Source organism: Halichondria panicea, chromosome 1 (genome assembly GCF_963675165.1).
Source record: "Halichondria panicea chromosome 1, odHalPani1.1, whole genome shotgun sequence".
Classification (NCBI taxonomy): Eukaryota; Metazoa; Porifera; class Demospongiae; order Suberitida; family Halichondriidae; genus Halichondria; species Halichondria panicea.
In genome coordinates this window covers 1,612,471-1,628,771 of record NC_087377.1, presented here as the reverse complement: position 1 = coordinate 1,628,771, position 16,301 = coordinate 1,612,471, and the positions used below count along the sequence as shown (strand labels likewise).

Sequence of the window (16,301 nt, the reverse complement as noted above, 5' to 3'; positions counted from 1 at the left end):
AATGACGCTCACTTCCAGTACAGATTAAGGCACGTACATCTGGTCATGGTATTCACAAACTAATGAATACACTAAATTCCTTCAAAACACATGTCTTTTATTACGACTTATAATTATAGTCAAACGAGTTTAACGTCATTGGGGTTATTGCAGGCGCCCTCGTGCAACATGCCATATATTGCACTGGATGACATAATGCCCTCGGCAACATAATATGGCATGTTGCACTCTGGCTGGGCAATAACTAATAATTATTTATTATAATCATACGTACATAATTATAGCAACATTAAAATTAATAGCAAAATTCAAAAATAAGACTTAATATAAGCGACACCTGTTCTAAGGGAATTGTCCTTTTCCCTCTTGTATGTAACTAAAGCATATGCAAAGTCCATCTGACAATACTGCAAGCTGATTGGACGGACGATACTGTAGCCATTCGGGCTTGGAATAGTCTCTGTACCATTACTAGATAAATCCGACCACTTGAAATAGAATACTCTATTCATGACATCATTTTGTATGGTCATGATAGGCCATGTCAGTAGTTTGCGAGATCCTCCCAGCTGGCTTGTCTGACTGTATAGTTGTGACAAAGAGCTATAGTGTACAGTGCCGACATCTTCCCCACCCAATGTTCCAGCAGCCTCTAGTTCAACAGCATTCAAAGCCAGTCCATTACTCAGAAATAATGTCGAACCATTATTATAAGAAAACCACATGACACTACCGTAGTCATTTCCAGACTTCTTAGATATCAATACAAGACAATCATCGCTAACGTTGAATTTAAAAATCGTCTTTTGATCCGATGTCACTATATAAACAAGTTGCAAACGTGGGCAGACGTCCGAGTAACCATGGGAACCAGGTGGAATATCGTCCTTGCATATTTTTTGCGTTCCTTTGATTACATTGACACAGAGTTAGCCTCGGTCCCAGGCCGATTTTTTTTTAATAGAACGAAGTTGAAAAATAGTAGGCGACCTAGCGTTCAATTGGAGACAGATCGGCCTGGGGTCGAGGCTAACACAGAGTATGTGTGTGGTGTGGGCGGGAGTGGTACAAGCAAGGTTGGAGATCATGATGAGGCTGGAGGATTTGCCCATGGAGATGGGGAAGATCGTGAGTTGCCAAATCTGTTGATGCTCATATAACCTGTGTGTGTGTGGGTGGTGGGGAGTGTGGAGTGGGTGGATTGATAGTGTGTATTTAGGGAGGTCAACAATAATTAGTGTGAGCATTGTAGGGACAGTACTACACACACATGCTCCACTTGTGGGAGATCACAGCGTACTATAATAAATTATTATATAGGCATGCATCTTTGAACGGTCATAACTTCAGTTCCGTTAGTAAATTTAGAGAATGGCTTTTACAAAATCTAAACTCTACTATCAAATTACAGGGGACCTATCAGTGTTAAATAAAGCTTGAACAGCCATGACTTTAGTCTATTTACACCCACCCACCCACACACACACACTCACACTCTACACCTCACACACACCCACACACGTACCTTCATGCACGGCCACAAACACTTCGTCCTGTTGTTCTTCGTTAATCATTCGAGTGACCACAAAATCAACCGCTAGAGGGAAGTTGAATCTAATCATTCTCAGCTGTTCCACAGCAGTGTAGTAGTCAACATGTAGTCTGTCCTGAGATGAAGGGAACAATAATTAGTCATACATACGGTTTCCAATTATTTTCTAGACATAATATTTTTCTTTGGTCTTTAATGGTCGATAACTTGAGTTAGAATTGTCTAATTACAATTCTAAAGAATGCATTTTTTAGCTCTTTGAAAGGCCTATCAAAATTTAATATTAAAGAGTATATTTAAAATATTAGTAATGAGTTAGGGTTTGGGTGATTTATATAAATTATAATAATAATAGTCAAGCTGACGTACCTTTGTCAGTGCTACGATGCTAGTTGTGTCACATGACGAGTAGATAGTATCGTAGTTGTCATGGTAACCTGAGTCCTCTCCGAGAAGCCACACATAGTTGTCATCGCTACCTGCAGTACAAAAAAAACACGTTTGTTATCGAACATTGTAACGTTGCATATAAATTGAATGCATTACAGCTCCAGAATAATATCAGACACAACACTTTTTATTATTATATACCAGTGCTTGTGCTAAACAGGGAAGCCACGATACAGAGCAGGAGCACTGCAGTACTAGTTGTTAGTGGACGTAAATAATGCAATTATTAAGCTGCCGATCTTATCCCCGATACAAACACACACCTTACCGTAGCAGCCTCGGTCCCAGGCCGATTTTTTTTTAATAGAACAAAGGTGAAAAATACGCGTTCAATTGGAGACGGATCGGCCTGGGATAGAGGCTAACCTTTCAATTGGAGACGGATCGGCCTGGGGTTGAGGCTAACCTTACCACTGCATGCTATGACACCGCCAGCTTTCTGAACATAAAGATGGCGGCTGCTGGTGAGGAAGCTAGTAACAGCGCTGCAGATACTATAGTCACCGAGTATGCCACGTATGAGGATTACCTGGACTCTCAAATAACACCAACTGATCTGTTCTACCTGGAGGTGAGGTTATTGCTTGAGGTGGGGGGGTAGGGTTGATTGACTGTGGGGGGCGACGGTTCTTCAACCCCCACACACTTATTACGAAATATCGAGTAGAAACACATCTGCAGTGGCTTGTAATTTTTACGGTATTACGTAGTTGGTGGTTTGCATTCCACTCCTCACACACACACACACACACACCCACCCACCCACACTCACACCACACTCACACACCACACTCCACACACACACACACACACACACACACACACAGGACGAAGAACTAGCATGTCAGCTAGTGGAGCTAGGATATCGTGGATCAGGGGAAGTGCTCAAGAGAGAAGACTTTGAGCTCAGGAAAGAAGCGGCTGCAGCCAGTAAGCTAGCACGTCGAGACCAGCTGAGGTGTGTGGGGGGTGAGTGTGTATTTGTCACATTAACGCTCCCTTTTGCTAATAATTATTATGGACAATTCAGGTATACTGTCAATGATTCTTAGCTACAAACTGTACAAGACTTGTTTGTATATGCGATTGCAAAAGAATCTGAACTGATTGTAAGTATGTGATTGCAAGCAGATTAATTTATCGCTGCTGACCTAGTGTCCCCCCCATGGTACAGAGTGTTGTGCTGACCTAGTGTCCCCCCCATGGTACAGAGTGTTGTGCTGACCTAGTGTGTCCCCCCATGGTACAGAGTGTTGTGCTGACCTAGTGTCCCCCCCATGGTACAGAGTGTTGTGCTGACCTAGTGTCCCCCCCATGGTACAGAGTGTTGTGCTGACCTAGTGTCCCCCCCATGGTACAGAGTGTTGTGCTGACCTAGTGTCCCCCATGGTACAGAGTGTTGTGCTGACCTAGTGTCCCCCCCATGGTACAGAGTGTTGTGCTGACCTAGTGTCCCCCCCATGGTACAGAGTGTTGTGCTGACCTAGTGTCCCCCCATGGTACAGAGTGTTGTGCTGACCTAGTGTCCCCCCCATGGTACAGAGTGTTGTGCTGACCTAGTGTCCCCTCCATGGTACAGAGTGTTGTGCTGACCTAGTGTCCCCCCCATGGTACAGAGTGTTGTGCTGACCTAGTGTCCCCCCCCATGGTACAGAGTGTTGTGCTGACCTAGTGTCCCCCCATGGTACAGAGTGTTGTGCTGACCTAGTGTGTCCCCCATGGTACAGAGTGTTGTGCAGTGCTGGGAAGGACCTGCAAGGATCAGTGTTCCTGGAGGGGCTGGCTCAGAGGGAAGAGACTAACAGAAACGGGAAAATTTCAGTAAGTCTTCTTAATACATGATAAGCAATCCCCCCTCACACACACACACACACACACACCACCACCACCTCCACACACACACACCTCCACCCACACACACAGTCAATTATATTTATTCGGGACAGGAATGCCAAGGGTCAGGAGATATCAGGATACATTGACTACGCACATCGACTCAAGGTACTACCAATAATAAACGAGGTCCTAACATGTACTGTATTTATGACATAAAATTACACCTCACCCCAATGATCTAACTGCCGTATAGCGGGTAATTTTCGTAACTTCCCATTTAGTATTTTAAGTACAGCTCAACAGCTCAGGATAGTGACGCATTGAATCTCTTGCAGTAGAATAATTCCCTAGTTTTAATTTTCGTTTGATACGAAAACTTTCTATGCAGTATTATACATGTACATGATAATTGTAGGTGGATGATTTTGACCCCATATTCTCGTCACGGAAGAAGCTGCTCCCTAGACACAGTGACTTGAGCTTCTATAACTGGGACACTAACTTCTCCTCGTCCAACTCCACTCCTAATTATCAGGTACGTGTGAGAAATATTGAAATACAATAAGAGGTGGTTGCCAAAATATGTATTAATTACATGTCGTCATGTTTTCGTAGTTTTTCTTTGAAGGGCTATAACTTGTGTTGGGAACGTCCAATTTCAAAAAGCTAATTATTTTATTAGCAGCTGTTTGGTATTGCTACAATATTATTATGGTGTCCTTATATCAACGAGCACAAATTATAAAAAAAAGCGTGGGCTTTAATAATTAAAGTGGGTGTTTTTTCAGAACATAATTTGTTTTCACAGCAAAGTTTGATAGCCTATAACGTGTGTTTGGAACACTACAGTAGTGAGTGCCCTCCTAGTCTGTAGGGCGCCATAGCACTACTCAATTATACAGTTGCTCCCTTTGGTCTCGTCGTACATAATTAGTTGACATGATTATTGTACACGGACACTTTGTTTGTATTTGTTTGATATAACTCGAACTCGCACACACACACACCCCACGCACGCACACACAGGTGATTGCAGACAATGCCTCAGGTCTGCTGTTTAAGAATAAACGAGACAGAAAGATTATTAACGTTGACCCAAAGGTACAGGCTGTGTGGGGTGTGTGTGTGTGGGGTGTGTGTATGTGTGTGTGGGTGTGTGTGTGGGTGTGCTGTGTGTGTGTGGGTGTGCTGTGTGTGTGTGGGGGGAAATAATTACAAATTAAGGTACAGCTATAGCGTGCAGTAGAACTAATAAGTGAATTGAGGCCTCAGATTCAAAGCTGACAGTGAAGATTAGAATGAACTTTGTACAGCACGTTTGCTAACACTCCCTCTAATGGAAGCATCCAAAACAGCAAAACTTGTATTTGTTGTATTTGACGCTGTTTGTATGCTAACTGTGCTCTCTTGTTATAAACTGTTGACATAGCATTGGGCTTTTGAGATTATATTGAGCAAACTGTCTCAAAATTTGTGAATAGAATTTTTAGGGAGTTAGAAAAGCATTATTATAGTACACTGTGCCTCCTCCCTACTTCCCACACTATAATAGTTAATCAATTTTTCACACATTATTTAATGGAATAAGGGAGACCGAAATATCATTTGACGTCGATCCAAACGTACAGCTAGCATACAAATAAATACTAAAAAAGCAATTAAGCTGTACTGATTTTGACGTAAAAAAACACACCTAGGACCTACATGTACATGTACATGTATGCTAGCTGTACTTTTGTATATAGCAAAGACGGGATAATTATTGATAACAAGCATCTGGGAAACAATCAACTTCATTATAATAATAATTATTAATAAAGCTCCAGCTGTTGACTGATCACTGGGGTTTAGTAGCGGTCCATTGCCCTGTCACAGCTAGCATACATTGCACATGTATTATTAAAAATGGGGTATTGATAACAAGTACCGTATAGCGGGAAATTTTCGTCGTTTTTCGAGGGCAGAGCATTTAAAACTGGGATAAACTCCCATGCACCGGTATTTCACATGCAAAGCTATTGGTGGGTGTGGTTTCCTGGCATTGAACCCCGCGAATATTAGAACCCACGAAAATTCTACTGAGGGTTCTGGAGCCAAATTGCACCCGCAAAAATTTCCCGCTATGCATTGTAGGAAATAAAGCTCCAGCTGTTGACTGATAACTAGGGTTTAGTAGCGGTCCATTGCCCTGTCACAATGATCCCATCACCCCTCACATTCATTCAGCTAGCCCTCCCACTCCACTCTCCACTCAGCTGTGACATCTGTGACCCCAATAATTGTATTTTTACGGAGATAATTTTGATCGGTAGCCTAGCCAGACTGTTGTCTTGTCCCACTACATGGAATTCCAATTTAGTGTATATGCAAATATTCTATAGTCCTTTGAAAGTAGAATGTCTGCGTGTATGGGCCCAGGGGTAGACAGCTGTTCCACTAAAAACCATTTTCACCTTGTTTGCAGAAATGCTACTCTAATTGACATGCAGTGTGTAGACTAGTGTACAGAGCCTATAGTGTGGTCCCACTGTGTGCACTGTAGCTAGTGTATAGAGCCTATAGTGTAGTCCCACTGTGTGCACTGTAGCTAGTGTACAGAGCCTATAGTGTGGTCCCACTGTGTGCACTGTAGCTAGTGTACAGAGCCTATAGTGTGGTCCCACTGTGTGCACTGTAGCTGGTGTATAGAGCCTATAGTGTGGTCCCACTGTGTGCACTGTAGCTAGTGTACAGAGCCTATAGTGTGGTCCCACTGTGTGCACTGTAGCTAGTGTACAGAGCCTATAGTGTGGTCCCACTGTGTGCACTGTAGCTAGTGTACAGAGCCTATAGTGTGGTCCCACTGTGTGCACTGTAGCTGGTGTATAGAGCCTATAGTGTGGTCCCACTGTGTACACTGTAGCTAGTACATACAGAGCCTATAGTGTGGTCCCACTGTGTGCACTGTAGCTAGTGTACAGAGCCTATAGTGTGGTCCCACTGTGTGCACTGTAGCTAGTGTACAGAGCCCATAGTAGTGTGGTCCCACTGTGTGCACTGTAGCTAGTGTACAGAGCCTATAGTGTGGTCCCACTGTGTACCCTGTAGCTAGTGTACAGAGCTTATAGTGTGGTCCCACTGTGTGCACTGTAGCTAGTGTACAGAGCCTATAGTGTGGTCCCACTGTGTACCCTGTAGCTAGTGTACAGAGCTTATAGTGTGGTCCCACTGTGTGCACTGTAGCTAGTGTACAGAGCCTATAGTAGTGTGGTCCCACTGTGTACACTGTAGCTGGTGTACAGAGCTTATAGTGTGGTCCCACTGTGTGTACTGTAGCTAGTGTACAGAGCCTATAGTGTGGTCCCACTGTGTGCACTGTAGCTAGTGTACGGAGCCTATAGTGTGGTCCCACTGTGTGCACTGTAGCTGGTGTACGGAGCCTATAGTATGGTCCCACTGTGTGCACTGTAGCTGGTGTATAGAGCCTATAGTGTGGTCCCACTGTGTACACTGTAGCTAGTACATACAGAGCCTATAGTGTGGTCCCACTGTGTGCACTGTAGCTAGTGTACAGAGCCTATATAGTGTGGTCCCACTGTGTGCACTGTAGCTAGTGTACAGAGCCTATAGTGTGGTCCCACTGTGTGCACTGTAGCTAGTGTGCAGAGCCTATAGTGTGGTCCCACTGTGTGCACTGTAGCTAGTGTACAGAGCCTATAGTGTGGTCCCACTGTGTGCACTGTAGCTAGTGTACAGAGCCTATAGTGTGATCCCACTGTGTGCACTGTAGCTAGTGTACAGAGCCTATAGTGTGGTCCCACTGTGTGCACTGTAGCTGGTGTACAGAGCCTATAGTGTCGTCCCACTGTGTGCACTGTAGACTAGTGTACAGAGCCTATAGTGTGGTCTCACTGTGTGCACTGTAGCTAGTGTACAGAGCCTATAGTGTGGTCCCACTGTGTACACTGTAGCTATAGTGTACAGAGCCTATAGTGTGGTCCCACTGTGTGCACTGTAGCTAGTGTACAGAGCCTATAGTGTGGTCCCACTGTGTGCACTGTAGCTAGTGGTTGACTTATCGCTAATTTAAACACATAATTATTTTGATAAAGAGCTACAAAATAGATTTGTATTAGGACAATGCAAATAGCTAGTGGTGACTTTAATAATTAAGGTTTGCATTTCAAATGAAGTGAAAGCAATAATAACATTTGTATGGGTTCACCACAGCATTCCATGTACTGCCAATATTCTGCCCAAACTATAGTTTGCTTGAGGATACAAATGTACTTCTCTACATATACATGTACAGAGGATTTCAGGTTGGTTGGCAGAAGTCCTCTGTACACATAGCTCTAGTTAGCCAATGAAAAGTGAGATTTAATTAAATCATATGCATTTGGTAATAAGCTAATTAAGGGAACAACTTGGGAATTAATGTGATCACTATAATTATTCACGACATCATTATTGTACAAGTATAGCAATCTAAATTGAAGCAATCTTCAATTATAGCCTTGACAGTTGTATTGTGTATGGGGTCTCATGTGACAGTGATAAAGTATTTGGTGTACATTTCAGAGTATTGCCACTACGTGCCGTTGCATGTCATTGGAAATAATGTAATGTATTTTGATCTGTACAGTTCAACCACATAAGACGATAGTGACAGCGACTGCCCCTCGGTTGAGTAGTGAGTGCTGGGATGATGCTCTTCTCCAGTTGTCTACCGAGATTGCTGGCTATATGACAGATACAAGCACAGGCTGGGCCTCAGTGATGCTGAGATTGGTGCTATCGATCACACATTTGTTGGTATTCCAGGGAAATTCCTCGCTGCTCTAAAGAAGTGGAAGAGTAAAAATATTCTCCAATTCAATCCATTGAATTCAACAGCTACTTACGGTCGATTAGTGGAAATTGCTACAAAGATTGAGGACGGAGAGGCAGTTCGCAGCATTCACAAGGCCTGTGTCAAGGATACACGTGAGTTACCTTATTAACTTTGTGAGCTTGCTCGTCATGCAGTTGTGCCATGCAATAATAGTATACAGCATTCTAAGTACTTGATGGTTCTACTAGCCCTGAGGGATCCTAAATCATGCACTCATGTTTTTAAACAGATTATTACTGGAATATTCATAAATCTGATCCCTATTTTCATTGCACACAGTGTTTTATTGCAATGTTTTGCTTATAAGGCTCTAGTTTATTGTGCTGTGCTCATGCTTTCATACAGATACTGGAGCTACTTGAAAGGGACGAATAAAGAACTGATGTCAAGTGAAGAAGCATGCAAGAATGTCAAGTAAAGAACTGACTCTGTGTTGACTATAAGTACTGACTATTATAATGCTCTGTGTCCTGTGTGTGTGTGTATACATGTATATATACCATCACCTTCTATTTTTATACTTTTTTGGCAAAATTTCATTTCAGCTTTCTAGTTTAGTGACCCTTTACCATTGTTGTTGGGTACGGGATCACTTCAGTTGCAGCTTCTTGTTAACCACATAGCCTTGATCAGAGAAGGCAGGCATGAGCGCGAGTAGCCTCGAGATCAACCTTTCCTTATAACAAACGGCTGGTCTCGAGGCTAGAGCGCGAACGATGGAGGATCATGCATTGCAGTCCTGATAAATGTTGGTGGATATGGTGGCTAGTCTGCAGAGGGAGCTGGACAATGCTAGGGTGAGTAGTGTCAGGTCTTATTGAGTGGACCCAGATACTTTATCTATGGACTAGCTCTCTAGCTCCCTTTGTTGTAATGTATGGTCCCCCATTGCGTACTCATACATTACTAATGTAGTGGGTGGTGTGTGATGAGTGGAGTGGGTGGTAGTGTACCTGCGTGCATGATGGTAGTCTATTGTCTTTATTGTGTCCATCAATTCCTCAGCCCTACACAGGTACCCCGGGTGGGCAGCATCATCCTGCATCATAACTTGTGAGAAATATAAAGTTTGATAAGAGGCTTGCATGTTCGTTATCTGTTCCATATACGTAGAGTGTATACGCAGTGTTGGGCTGTGAAGATACGTATAATTATGTGTGTTATTGTCGGCTATAATACAAGTACGTGTATAATAACTAATGTGGTTTGCAATTAGCTTATCTCAGTTGTAGGAGATTGTTCATGTGAGGTTTAGCAATGTACCCAATGGTACACAAGAATTCATGTCCTGATCTGAGGAAAGAGTATGTGCAGGTATAAGGGCTTATACAAGGTCAAGGTACTGCCCTCTAAAACCACCACTTAGTCCACTTGGGTATATACTTATTGCAATTGCTAACTGCATGTCAACTTTACCTATACAGCTAACTTCCCTCCTCTCATCTATGGTCCAGAGGCTGTACTGGTGTACTCATGACAAGGGCAGTATCAATGTGATATTGGTGGATGGACTGCCAGCTGGGACCACTCTACAGCCTACCCCTGCACGAGGGCAACTATACACTGCATGGAGTACACCTTCAGACTGCAGTTTGATGGGATTGCTGATATTGCTCTAGTGTGTTAGTCCATGCATACACTGATGAGCTGGAGGCTGGCTCAACTCTGGAAGTGCAGGTAAAGATGGTTGATGACTTGTAGCAATGTATTAGACCTTTGGTGGAGGGAGGTCAATATTGAGCAACCATATGCTAGCTGAGTTGGCATGGGCTGAGAGGTTTCATTTGTCATTGTATTTTAAACTACAGTATGGTGTAATTATTTATCCATGCATGTATGGATGGACATGTGGCAGTACTATTGGAGGTGACCTTTCACTAATTATGACCTTTCAATGACATTCAACCAAATTGCTTTGTGTACTGTGAAAGGGGTGGAATGTGACACCTCTCTGAAAAGGGGGAGGATCTGAGCAATGATTATGTTTACTGGGAAACAAGGCTGAAAGGGGTTTATGGGTGGTCCCACTGTGTACACTGTAGCTAGTGGTTGACTTATGTTTTTTGTAATAAGGTTTGCATTTTGTGAATGTGGTCTGTCTGTGTAAGACTGTGGAATGTGGGGATGAGTGGAGAATTTCCTTGAATCACGTTTACTGAACCATGTTAAGTGGTAGTCATTTGAAAGCTCTCAATGAACACTGAATACCCATAATTATCATCACACCCTCACACAACACACACCTGCCCACACACAGGCACTGGGCGTACTACTGTTCAAGCTGTGCTTCATGGATACTCCATTTGGTGACAACCCTCTAGCCATAGTCAGTGCTCAGTACAGCATTCCTGAAGACTCTCCCTACACACAAGACCTGCACAACTTCATAGGTACATGCACACACACACACACACACACACCCTCCACCCCCTCACACACACACACACATACATCTTATAGTAAATGTCACCAGTACCACTGGTATACGTATAAAACCGAGTTATCATAAAGTGGGTTTTTTTCTTTGTGAACTGGACCTGTTTTTTCAGAGCTAATTATATTTAAGAACACACACTAGCTACAGGTGCTATGATACTCTGCCATCCTTAAGTGTATTGCTCTAATGATACGTGTATTCTCCCCCTCCCTTGTAGGCTACCTGTTAACCTCTGACCCTGAGCTGTGTCCCAGTATCTGGCAAGTGTGTGAGGTGGTGTCCAGGATCACAGGAACCACCAACCATGTCACTAATGTCTGTGTGAGTACCTTACTATTAGTATACCCTGTGTATGTATAGTGGTGGGTAGACCAACAGTGGCTGTATTATAGAGGGTGGTCTGCTAACACAGGTCCAAACACATGCTATGGAGACTTTGGGGAACATTAACCTGGCTGTATTATAGAGGGTGGCCTGCTAACACAGGTCCAAACACATGCTATGGAGACTTTGGGGCCTATTAACCTGGCTGTATTATAGACGGTGGCCTGCTAACACAGGTCCAAACACATGCTATGGAGACTTTGGGGCCCATTAACCTGGCTGTATTATAGAGGGTGGTCTGCTAACACAGGTCCAAACACATGCTATGGAGACTTTGGGGGCCATTAACCTGGCTGTATTATAGAGGGTGGTCTGCTAACACAGGTCCAAGCACATGCTATGGAGACTTTGGGGCCCATTAACCTGGCTGTATTATAGAGGGTGGTCTGCTAACACAGGTCCAAGCACATGCTATGGAGACTTTGGGACCCATTAACCTGGCTGTAATATAGAGGGTGGCCTGCTAATAATTATAGGACATTCAGTGTAAAAATTGTGTAAGTATTAGTTATTATTCACCATAATTTATAATTATCTCCACACAGCGTTCCCCTTGTCCGCCAAATACTCTCCCTTCTCCAAAAAAAAGCTTGTTCTGTTGCTAAGAAACCAACCAACCAATCAAAACTCTCCGTTACTGTCACCCCCCATTAACATTATTGCTACAGCAGTTACCACGACAACCATTTGATCTCAAGATCGACCTCGGAAGAGGTCGCTGGTCAAATTCGCCATGGCAACAACGAGTATCGAATCTGAAGCCGTCCAATCAGAATGCAGGATTCATTAGAGCGTAGACAGTGGACTTTTGGTTATGTCCCGTTCACTCCACAAAGAATAGGATCAGAGACCAACCTGACCACAGTGGTGAGTGGGTGTGTGTGTGTGTGTGTGTGTGTGTGTGTGTGGGTGTGTGAGTGGGCGTTAAATTAATTAAGTGTTTATTTTCTCACTACTTGCCTTAGGCAATTAGCAAGCAGATTAAGGAGGTGATTATTATACGTAAATTGAAACACATAACTTCCTCAATAAGCAGATGTTTTAATTTTAGTCAATAATTATTATAAAAAAAAACAATACAAATATTTTTTTCTAGTGCTGAGGTCACGTGATATTTGACTTGCCAATTTCCAAGTGCGAGAGCCCGAGAGACTTCAAATTGACTTTGCATGGCCTTATAATTATACAGAATGTTTATTGTGGTGGCCCCTAGGCTGGGCAGAGGCTGACTCTGGGTCCCTTATTAAACCTGGCTGTATTATAGAGGGTGACCACAATAGACAGACTCCGAACCTCCCACCCCTCACATGTGTTCACTCCCATCCCTCACATGTGTTCACTCGATCTCTCACACACACACTCACCAGGGTGTTATACAGGGCCCGGGGGGGGGGGGGGGGGAGGGGATATCCCTCCTCTAAAATGAGTACTAGTTGTATGACTGAGTCTCCATAGCTGGCAATTTTACAATAACAGGGTATTGAAACAGTTGACCTTTTTTTAGCAACATTTCCCCCTTCTACTTCAAAATCCTGTATGACACCCTGCTCACACACACACTCCACACCCACACACACACACACACACACACCTCACAGACTGGCAGTCCATTTCCTACGGATGACTTTGGTAGCACTCCATTAATTTTGACGGACGTTCCTCTACCTGCCCTCTTATAATACTGCTAACAATGCAAGACGAGATTTGTTTGGAGCACCCCCCTTTGGAGAGGGTTCAAAGGTTATGGCGACAATGACAACTGTAGATCAATTTGAAGCAGTTCCTTTTAGCTGAATTTTTAATATTTTATTTTTCCGTCTGTTTAGTATAATTATTATTTATAAGTGTTGTTTTGTGTGTAGTAGGATCGATCACATGACTTGACTATTGACTGTGTCGGTATAATTATTATAAATGATGTTCAGTGCTTTACTTCATATGCAATATCTTTGTTGAAAGAGTAATTAAGTTTTTATGGCCGGAAGCTTAAAGACCCTTGAAATACAAAAAGAGGGTGTGGCACTTAATTTGCTTTGTTTACTGAGGGGCGAATTTGACAGAGTTTGAAAGAAGCTTCAATGGCTGAACAAGATTCAGAGTAAGTGAACAATGATGTAGACTATAATTACTACTCATGGTAGCACCTTGTGATTGCATGGAGGGAGACTCATTCCATTAGTAGATCAGAGCTGGCTATGATCAGAGGTGGAACACTGTAACAGCAAAGTGACAGCTGGATATGTGCATGGTGTCACTTGTATAAACTATATACACATATCAAGTAATTCTCTGTATGACTGACCCCCCAACCATCTATTTTGTACAGTGCTCAAAAGAAGCTAGCCGAGGACTTATACTGGGCTGTACTCAATAATGACGTCATCAAAGTGCGGTCCCTGTTGGGACAGGGGGCAGACCCCAACCACCAGCTCTACTGGAGTGACGAGTGGGTGGGTAAGGAGCCTCCATTACACAGGGCTTGCTGGAGGGGCTACCTTGAGATTGTGAAGACACTTGTTACTCATGGAGCTCGTACTGATGAAGCTGGTGGGTGGCCTAACTTGATTCCATTTCACTGGGCATGCTGGGGAGGTGACAAAGAGGTGGTCAAGTACTTTTTCCGCGAGCTTGGATTTAGCACTGGTAAGTAGTTGTTATTTTGTTTGTGTATTGATATTAAATAAATTATAATAATAATTATAACCGTACTTTTTCACTATTTTTTTACATTTGCGATGTACCTAGTATTACTTACGCCTTTACGTATGATAATACATGAAATTTTCATGGCTTAGTTGAAGTTCCTGGATATGTTTTTTCTGGTCGCCACAATAATATCTGTGTTAGTGCTCTGTTCCACAACAGATGTGAGGGATAAGGATAACAAGACTCATCTTCACTGGGCTTGTGGGGGAGGAAGTATAGACGTGGTACAGTATCTGGTGGAGGAGAAGAAGATGGATGTTGGTGAGATCATAGATAAAAGAGAGAGGGATTGGAAACGGACGTCAAAACGTCTACTTTTGTGCATGGGGGTGTGGCTTAATTTAGAAACTATCCGTTGGGAAAACAAGTTTTTATGGCTGTAAAAAGAAATCCTATACATAGCTAGAACTGTCTAACTAAGTAGCTAGTGTACTGTACGTGTCTCATAAAAATTATGGTCTCAAGTATTGTATGGAACTGCAAGTTAAGCTTTTTATGCCTCGAGGCGTAGCCGCACGAGGGATACGGTAAAGCTGACTGTGTGTGTGTCTGTCTGTGTGTGTGTGTGTGTATTCCAGCTATAACTGCTCAACGGTTACAATGCGACGAAAACTAACAGCTTTTATAGGCTTCTAGCCACGTTCTCTTGGATTTTGATTCGTGGATTAGCAAACTAAAGCTTCTTTCTCGAGTTATGGCTAGTTTGACTCACATTGAAGGCTGTTGCAGTCTCTTCAGAATCTTTCATAGCATCATCTGTCCGCACAAACTTTCTATTCAACATATGAGTTAGCCTTGCACTAAAGCGCTAGCTTTTTGTTAGCTACAATACTCAGAAAATATCTGTTAAAACAGCTAGCTAGCAGTACAGTAGCCATTTGTAAAATTGATCTCTTTGGACACACCCTTTAATTATTCCTGTGGATGTAATGCGCATGCGCGCTCATTCCCCATGTGTGAGAAAATAATATCCAAGATCCAGATCCAGATCCTCCTGGCAGAATCATCTTTGTCTCATATCAAAACATTGCAATGTGAAATGTCAAATTAAAATTGTTACCGCCCACTCAATAATTGTGACGTTTCGTGTCATAACTTGTCATATTTGTCATTTCCTCTTCATAATAAATAATAAAAGTACTGCAGTGTAATTAGCAAACAAGGTAGCATAGATTCAAGTTAGCATCTGTACCTTTCTTCTGCAGACCAGATTATACTTTAATCTTGGTTTCTAACTCAAAATACAATGAAAAAGATAATAAACTAAGTCTGTAATCAGTTATCAGTGTCACTGTTCGGACTTTCATCCAGTCCATCAAGTCTACCAGCTATTCTCTCCATTCATAATTACTCTACTCATCATCATATCCAATATGTGTATGTTAACTATCTCTTGATGGATCGTCAGTGTCGGTAAATCCCACCAGGAGAGAGTTTTCAGGGGCTTTCTTCAGTTCCTGGGCACTGTCTTTGCTTTGCCTTGCTTGTCTTGGAAACTTGACATCAGCTCTATGTTACAGTAGTATACCTTGGCTGTTACTTGGGCTGATCTGTCATCCTCAGTAGGTATACAGTAGTCTAGCTGGCACAATAAACTTTAGCTAGCTCTACTTACATGCACTTATGCAAAATTAACGCTGCTTAACACTAACAGGAAACTAGGCAACCCACATTCATATGAATCCTTAGGAATTACTTGTGCTGCCTAGCACCGAACTAAAGGTAAATACCCTTCCCACAAAAATTTATGATGTAAAGTATGGGACAGTCCCTTTCCAGTCACTGCAATTCAATGGTAAAACTGTCATCACTGTTATATTTCAAACCTGAAAAACACTGTATGCAGCTCATGTAGAAACTGCATGTGAGGTATCATTGGAAAGAGTAATAGCTAGATTATACAATAGAGAGCAAACTAAAATTATTTCTAGGTAAAATTCCTTCTTTTTTAGTGTTTGAAGTACAAATTGTGTGTTTTTGTCTCACTTTTTACTGCATTTGTATACTTGTAGATTAAATGTTTGATGACAACTTTTACATATTTTTTACATTCATTTGACAAA

At 42.5% G+C, this 16,301-nt stretch overlaps 2 protein-coding genes across 2 annotated transcripts in view; both read left to right on the top strand.

The window, feature by feature from the left end:
• The first annotated feature begins 2,397 nt into the window (after positions 1 to 2,397).
• Positions 2,398 to 6,397, top strand: LOC135331785 (cilia- and flagella-associated protein 299-like). The gene is made up of 6 exons (XM_064527041.1): positions 2,398 to 2,573; positions 2,830 to 2,960; positions 3,730 to 3,823; positions 3,926 to 4,003; positions 4,254 to 4,373; positions 4,865 to 6,397. The coding sequence occupies exons 1-6, from the start codon at positions 2,454 to 2,456 to the stop codon at positions 5,048 to 5,050; spliced, it is 729 nt and encodes a 242-aa protein (XP_064383111.1). The 5' UTR covers positions 2,398 to 2,453; the 3' UTR covers positions 5,051 to 6,397.
• A 4,337-nt stretch (positions 6,398 to 10,734) lies between these two features.
• Positions 10,735 to 16,301, top strand: part of LOC135350196 (uncharacterized) — a gene marked incomplete in the record, with an annotated part of 231,127 nt that continues 225,560 nt past the window's right edge. The window contains 6 exon segments of the mRNA XM_064548964.1: positions 10,735 to 11,101; positions 11,366 to 11,469; positions 12,078 to 12,399; positions 13,131 to 13,630; positions 13,859 to 14,175; positions 14,398 to 14,499. Of these exon segments, the coding sequence (XP_064405034.1) occupies positions 13,611 to 13,630; positions 13,859 to 14,175; positions 14,398 to 14,499 (439 nt within the window).